The 8,312-nt window shown below is 40.8% G+C and overlaps 1 protein-coding gene across 1 annotated transcript in view; it reads right to left on the bottom strand.

Moving 5' to 3' along the window:
* Window positions 1–8,312, bottom strand: part of mtor (mechanistic target of rapamycin kinase) — a 78,203-nt gene that overhangs the window by 22,222 nt on the left and 47,669 nt on the right. Inside the window, 4 exon segments of the mRNA XM_020612477.1 lie at window positions 2,741–2,848; window positions 3,983–4,060; window positions 6,895–7,010; window positions 7,526–7,626. Of these exon segments, the coding sequence (XP_020468133.1) occupies window positions 2,741–2,848; window positions 3,983–4,060; window positions 6,895–7,010; window positions 7,526–7,626 (403 nt within the window).

The following is an 8,312-nucleotide window of genomic DNA, read 5'->3' as shown; positions in this document are numbered from 1 at the left end:
TCCTGGTGGATTACTTTGTAGCGTAACATCACAAACTCCTTTACTTTGTGTTTTGGCATCCAATAAGATTTAAATACATTCCTCTAGATTTACTGCAGACAACAAATCAATGGAAGGAAAGACTCAGACAAGTATATATAATGGAAAACATGACTGCAAACTTACAAATGAAAATGGACGTCTTTCTAAACAGATGGACTTCAGTCATCTCATACTTGCTGAAGAAAAAGTTGAGCTTTTTCCTGCACAACAATGTCATTTGGGCAGTGGTGCTGTTACCTCTACTCTTATGATGATGGCACAACGTTTAGAGGAAGAAAGGCAAGTATAGAACATTCACTCCCTGACAGATGTGTGAGGTCAGCCTCTGATAAAATCACTGTAGAGAGAACAAACTGGCCCAGATTGTTTGCTCAGGTAGACCCCTCTTAATCCCAAATACCTTCAATAACCTACCTCCATCTTTCATAAATGACAAAGGTCAAGGTGATCAATACGATGACTGATATCTTTATTTTACTGCACAGGGTTTTTGAATTTGAGTGTGTGTAATGATTTCCATTCAACAGTCAAGCAAATTTTATAGGGACTTAAAATGTCACCAGCTTTCTGACACACAGGAAGCAGCAAGTGAAGCTGGGGAAAAAATCACTTCCAGGACCTGGACAATCAGCACAGGTGCCCCCCAGGGATGTGTGCTCTCCCCACTGTGTTCTCCCTCTACACCAACAACTGCACCTCAGAGGACCCCTCTGTTAAACTCCTCAGGTTTGCAAACGACACAACGGTCATCAGGCTCATCAATATGGAGCTGAACACACTCAAAACAGTGGAGATGGCAGTGGACCTCACCCCTCTCACCATACTCAGCAGCACTGTATCAGCAGTGGAGACTTCCTGGGCTCCAGGAACTTGATATAGACATGAAGTGGATATCCAACATCAGCACCATCATCAATAAGGCACAGCAGAGGATGTACTTCCTGCACCAGATCACGAAGTTAAACCTGCCCCAAGAAATTATGATACAGTTCTACAAAGGAATCATCGAGTCTGTTCTCTGTTCATCCATCACTGCAACTAAACAGGACAGGAACAAACTCCAGTAGACAGTCAGAACTGCAGAAAGAATCATCGGTGCCAGCCTGCCCTCCAGGGAGGACCTGACTAATAAATCTGATTCTGATTCTGAAATTAGAAGGAGATACAGTCTGTACAGAAAGTTTTCAGACCCTTTCAAGTTTTCCATATTTTCTTATATTTCAGACTCATCTTGGGGATTGCACCAAAAAGTATTTTGTGACTAATGCATTTTTGATATAATGAGCAATCACTCATTTTTGAAGACCATCAAATTGACTGTCATTAAATCACTTTATCTAGAAAACAGGGAACTTTCTGTTTATTCTCCTTTTCTGGTTTTATGAAAAACGTATGTCATTATGTTTTGTTTTTTTTGTTTTTTTGGATGGTGCAACACAGACAAGTCCAGTGCTCAATAACTGTCTTGCTCCTAGATTTCTGGGTGCCATTTTTGGGCAGTTAAATATAATGATGTCTTTATATTGTCTTTTTCCCCATCATAATGTCCTCCACTGTGCCCGTCTAGATGGATAGACAGACGAATTAACAGGCACTCAGCACTGTATTCAACAGCCTTATAGAAAGAAAGCATAATGGTTCACTTATGAACAACACATGCAGTAAAAAATGATGCTGATTTTTGTTTACTGGTGAAGCAGATTTTTCAAAATATCAGTGAGTCAGCAAAATCTGAGTAGGAGATGAGGAATGCCAACGACGATGAATGGAATGCAACACTATTCTCTCAGCATTATACAAGCTGTATTAAACTCAGCTTGTATAATGCTGAGTGTCAAGAAAGGTGATCAAAGGTTTATCAGTTCATCTGCCTGCCTTAAATTCTTCCCTCACAGAGCACATAGAGGACTGAGGCTTTTCAGAGTTACATTTTGATTAAGCTGTAAAATGGCCAACATGAAAAAGATGAACTTGAGATGCATCATCTCTAATCACATAGCATTTGTCTCAAATTCCAAAGCCATGGCAGGCGGCAAAGACTAACAAACCACTTGTGGATTTGTGCTTCTTCCATGTCCTCCTGACTCATTTAACCACATGCACAACGCTGTCATTCAGAATTAATGATTATAATAATAGTAATCATAACAAGTCTGAGGAAGGGAGAGTGTGTGTGGGGACACAGTGTAGGATCATGTAACGAGCCATGCTCTTTTTTCTCTTGAAAATTCCAACAAAAGGTCAGTTAATGGCAAGTAAGAGCACTTCTTGATCAAAAACGATCTTGAATTATTACCCAAAGCAGGACAAATTCAAACTAATGAATTTAAACACATGTTCCAACTCTGTATGGTCCTCGCCTTCATTTAATGGTTAAAACAATTACAACACAGGAAAAGGTAGCTGTATGTCTCTGCATGCACGTACTGCATGGTGACTGACATGTAATGTTTTGCATTAGTAACAGTAGCTGTTCCAACATCTGCTTTACTTTGCATTTGTAGTACCACGCAAGTGTGTGTGGGCTGGTATTACTCATGTTCTGTTCACACACTCACAAGTAGTGGTTATAGTTAAGGCTACTGTCTCTCTGAAATAAATGAATGAATGAAATGAGTTTAAGTCAAAGTAATGTCCTCTGACGTGACAGAAATGTGACTTGTGTGAGTGTGTGTCCATATACTGTATATGTAGCTACCTGAAGTCTCTCCCACCATGTTTCCCTGATGATGTCCCTCCTCTCTGGCACCAACTTGTACTGGATGACCTCCTCTAGCTCTGACAGCATCTGGCATGACACCATGGCCTAGGAAACAAATCCATGCACATTCATGTTTATCCACACATTAATGCTTATAATACAGTTTACATTGCCCAAATCAGGCAGATGCCCCTTCTGCACAACATAAAGTGAAATGTCTGAATGCTTAAGTGTGTCTGCTGACAATCTTAATGTTGAAACTACAGTTAGTACATCAGTCAACTAGGATCAAATGGCTGTCATGATATTATTACATCATTGTGCCAATTTTGGGATTGAAATTTCTGATTTTAAATGTTGCTTTAATTATCACACATACTGTATATAGATATTAAAATAGAAGCATGGCACAATGGAGGCTTTTAGAAAAACAAGCAAACAAAAAAGAAATCAAAGACTCAATGTTTTATATATCATTGTAATAAAATGTTATTGCTGTGGCATTAACCTTCATCATATAAATGCAATAAAAAAATGAGAGGATCAACCGAAGCCAGGGGTTGAATTTTTTGGCTCTCTCTAATGTTCAGTCTACAAGGTCATTTGACTCAAATCTGATTTTTTTCACCTCCAAGTGACTCAGAATCTTTTCATGGATGTCTGAACAAACCAAATCTGATTTTTTTTTATGCTCTTCATAGGCTAGTATAAATAAACACAGAGGAGGGCAGCAACATGTGAGGGGGTCAGTGGAGAGATAGACATTTTACTTTTGTTTAACATTTGTGGAGAAGCTTCTAATCACGCCAAACTGGACGGAAGATATTGTAACTGGCCATTTTTTCAGAGAATTGCGCAATTTGACCGTCACACAAATGACATTGGTGTTATTGTCGTGTGCACATGACTCACCTTGCAGTTAAATTTGTACATGTGTAGCAGTTTAGGACATCAACGGTGTTCACACCAGAGCCAGATACATGTTACTTACACACAGGAATATGAGGCACCAATACAAAAAGATCAGATTTGACAAAAAAGATCGGAATTGAGCATCAAGGCCTGTAATGGCAAATGGACTACACTTGCTGCACTCATGTACAGCTTTTTTTTTTACCTTACCTGGATAAAACGCTTTAAAGATTCACCCATCCACCTACTCGCATACACTCACACACCGATGGCTGTGGAGTTGCCATGCAAGTATGGTAATGTGAACATTGTGAAAGAAGCACTTACCCCATAGGCTCGACTGTAGCTTTCTCCAGCCATGGCTGTCAGCTCAGCATCCAAGAGGTCTCTTGCTTTGTCAATACACTGCATTAAAAACACATTTACAGTGTCATCTTAATACAATCTGTAGCTTTAAAACCACTATGACAATGACAATTTAACAATATAGTTCATTCATTCTATAGTGTACACCAAATACTGTACATTTGCCCTAACCCTATTTTTCCTATTCACAAGTCTGCCTGAATGGTGTTCTGTTGTGTACATTTTAGTTCTGAGTTCATTCTGAATCTTAAAAAATGGCAACACCGGTTTAATCCATGATTTACCTTCCCCCAGATACTCAGACTCATTAGTAAAGGCAACATGTACCAATAGTGGCATTTCCTGAATACTATATCTTAATGATAGTGTGACCCCAGAATGCCCAATGACACAGTATCACATCACTTCCTAACAGAACAAAAACAAACAAATGAAGGCACACCATTTCCACTTAAGACTTGCCAACAATGACACTTCAGTGAAACTAGGTCTAGACAGCCTTCTGGTGCTGCATAACAAACTGGTTTGGTGCACTGCTGGCAAAAATAAAAGGTTAAAGAAATGTTGAGAGCAACAGTGTGAAAGTTATGTAACCATGTTTGTGGGTGCCAAATATATCTACGCAATTACATAAATGCCCACACATTCAGAGAAAGGGAGAGGAACTGGAGAGGGATTAAAAAAAGGATTCAAATGGAGACTGTTACTCATAGTACTTGAAAGAATATGAGGTAAATTCTCAGTTTTTACTGTCAGCGCACATTCATGCACCAAAACTGTTTTTCCTACCTTCCTGTTTCATGGGTGTATTACTGACTCATTCGTCATATTACAGCTTTTGATTTTCCTACCAGCACTTCTCTACAAAGAGGATACTACAGACATTCCATCACCAGAGAGACCGCTGGGAGGTGGAAAATAGTAATTGAGAGAAAGACCAGAACAACAACAGGGACAAACAAGGGCACAAGCATTGCGGCTTAAAGTCAAATGATTTCTTAGGCTTTTCCAGGTGATGCTTGTGGGATCTGTGAGGGAGATGAGGGAGGATTACTGGGGAAGTTCTCTGAGACCAGGATAGACAGCTGTTTCAGACCCAGTCACATGATTTTTTTTTTAGGTGGAGTTATAGGAGGGTGTCTGGAATGAGGTGACAGTGATGTTGCTTTTTTACAGCCTCCACCTTGTTACATTCCTGTTTACTCCTGAATCACAGTGCAGGGGCCTCACTGTAAACGTGCAGTCCAGATGACTTCTGATAAATGCAGTGTCTGGCTTCTGGCAGCCCATACAAACCACGACTCAATCTCCCATTCTCTTACATAAAGGTTGTACCCATGTATTTACAAAGGTTTAAGTGCAGTGTTGTTAGGTTATAATTACGTGTGGTATAAAGGAAAAGGGTGGCTTGTTCCCTTCAGGTTGGTGGAGAGTTCCTGCCTCAAGTGGAGGAGTTCAAGTATCTTGGGGTCTTGTTCACGAGTGAGGGAAGGATAAAATGGAAGATTGACATGCGGCTCGGTGCAGCTTCTGCAGTAATGCAGTCGATGTACCGGTCCGTCGTGGTGAAGAAGGAGCTGAGCTGTAAGGCGAAGCTCTCGATTTACTGGTCAATCTACGTTCCGACTCTCACCTATGGTCATGAACTTTGGGTCATGACCGAAAGGGCAGCCTGGGAACGCCTCGGAGGAGCTGGCGGAAGTGTCTGGAGAGAGGGAAGTCTGGGCATCTTCGCTTAGACTGCTGCCCCGTGACCCGTTCCCGGATAAGCGGAAGAAAATGGATGGATGGATGGATGTGGTATAAAGGCCTCTGTGTGACTGGCTAGGGCCAAACCAGCCGCTAAAGGTAAGTCAAAACAAATCCCTAACATGATCTACAGAAGGGATCTGGTTTAAACAGACCGTGAGACAGTAAACAAATCCAATGGACTCGATATATCATGAATTTTGGCACAGCAGACTGCTTTACTGAGGAAAGCTTGACTGCCATGTCTACACATTATCTCTGGAACTGACCAAAAACTGTGATTTATAAGCAAAGTAACCTGAACCATTTCACACAGACAATGGCTGCTGGAGTTATACAAGGAGAAAAAAAAACTGTCCTATGAAATCAAAGGGTCTTAAGTGTGAGGACTACCAACCACAAGACTAGATTGAGTTTCATGTTGACATTTAGGTTGTCACCCTAGCATCATCTTTTTTTTTTTTTACTCCTCTTTATTCACTTGTTGTCAGCAAGAGTCAAAAGTCTGCTTTCTCAATTCAATGAAGCAGAATTTAATAGGCCAAACCTGGACTCAATCTTCAAATAAGATCTGGGGCTGGGGGTTGTGGGGGGATGTGGGAGCACAGAGAGCAAGTCTGGGATTGGTGGATGAGCCCAGGGAAACTGAAAGAGCAGGTGTTTACTAGTGCCAGAGCTGGAGTTTGTGTTTGCCACAGGTCCTAGCATCTTGGTAAAAAATGGGACCATGAGTTCATCTACAGTTCTCAATCTTCATCAAAAGAGGAAACCACCAACCTGACCTCCACCAGGCCTTGTTGACAGGCAGACAGGAGAGGAATGGCATCTTTATTTGTTAAAGGCTGAATTCTGTGATGATTTATAACTTTAATAGTTACACAGCATTTCTATACCAAGGACATACCACATAGTAAAAAGAGAAAAAACAACCTTGTGCATTTTATTCCTTTCTTTTTAAGCCTGGGCTGGTGAGCGAATCTGATCCTGCTGGAAACAACCTTAAAAACCATTTTTATGCTTCTTTACAGTGTGTGAGGCATTTTCCAAAAATACAAACTTAAGGTGCATTAAATGTGAGAAAATACAATCCACTGGATGTATTTGTGAGTGATGATGTATCCCACCTGCTGGGCCAATGAGAAGAGGTCCTGATGTAACGCCAGCACTGCTCTATAAAAAGCACCATCATGTGTGTCTCTTGGAATCATACATGTGTACTCCTCCATGCTGTCCCAGTGCCCTGGAAGAACAACAATCAAGTCAAGAAAATGCACTAAGACAGGCTTAAACAACAGGCTTGTGGTAATGAGAGAAAGTTAATTGTGTGTTGCAACCTAAGAGGGGACTGAAGAGGTCTGAAGTTTAGCGGTCTGCCTCAGCTTGCGATCACTGCAACATTCAGGCCTACTGTTTGGGAATCATGCCAAAATTTATGACTGAGCATGGAAGACAAAGCCACAGACCACAAACCTCAGAGGTTGCTTCTCCAGTGTGGTCCCTGCTTTCCCCCACCATACATTGTCAGTGTTATGACTGGAGACCACGTTTGAGAGGGAGACTTGGCAAGAGCTGTAAGTGTTTTTATTGCTGCTTGGTTTGGCTGCATTATTGCACTGAGTCGGATGATGACGACGGCCTAAATGCTCCGCACACTAGGCTTCACCGACTGTTACAACATTGTCAATTAATATTAAGTTCTTCTAGTTACTGTGTTTATTGTTAATTTATAACTGATATGAACTTTTGAGTGGTTACCTAGACCCCAGGCGGCAGCAGCAGCCATACGAGCCATCTTGGCCTGGGTTTCCTCGCTTACCAGCGTCCACTCCTCACAGCACTGCTGGTGCAACTGACCCCTTGAAAACAGTAACCACAGGTTTCAGATGGTAGAAAAAAAAAGCATATCCACATTTGTTCAAAACTATGATCAGAGTTACGACATTAGTTAAGTTCCACGGCTTTTTCACAGTAATGACTTCACATAATCAGAAACTGATTAGAGCCATTATCAGGTTTCCTTGCTGATCAGGTGTATGGAGTGTTATTGGATACACTGCAGCATGGACTACTAAGAAGTCAATCGACCTTAAGAAAGCAGAAATTTTCAACAACCTTGAATTATGCCTTTATACTGTTCACTATGCAATCTTATTTGAAGTAATCTATATATCACATGGTGTCTTGCAGCTGTGACAACTCGATGGGGTCGGACTGTAAGTATAGCAGAGAGAAGCACTCATTCATGTCTTTATCTTCAGCAAATAGAAAAGGTTTCCTGAAGTCCAAGTTCTAATGATAACACAGAAGCTACATGACAAGACACAACATTTACTTTCCCTGCGCCAAACAAACAAACGAAAAAAAATAGAATAAATCGATTCACCAAAATAACAAAGCACTTCTGGCCAAAAATGAGAAAGAAACTGATTGGAGATAAGACTGGGTTCTATTACATCTGCTATTAATAATTTCTTCATTTGATCTTGTGGTATATTTAAAATCTTAAATCAGTGCACCATACCACAACAGCCTGACAATATCA

Source organism: Monopterus albus, unplaced genomic scaffold (assembly GCF_001952655.1).
Source record: "Monopterus albus unplaced genomic scaffold, M_albus_1.0 scaffold126.1, whole genome shotgun sequence".
NCBI lineage: Eukaryota > Metazoa > Chordata > Actinopteri > Synbranchiformes > Synbranchidae > Monopterus > Monopterus albus.
This window is presented reverse-complemented; position numbering and strand designations above follow the sequence as displayed.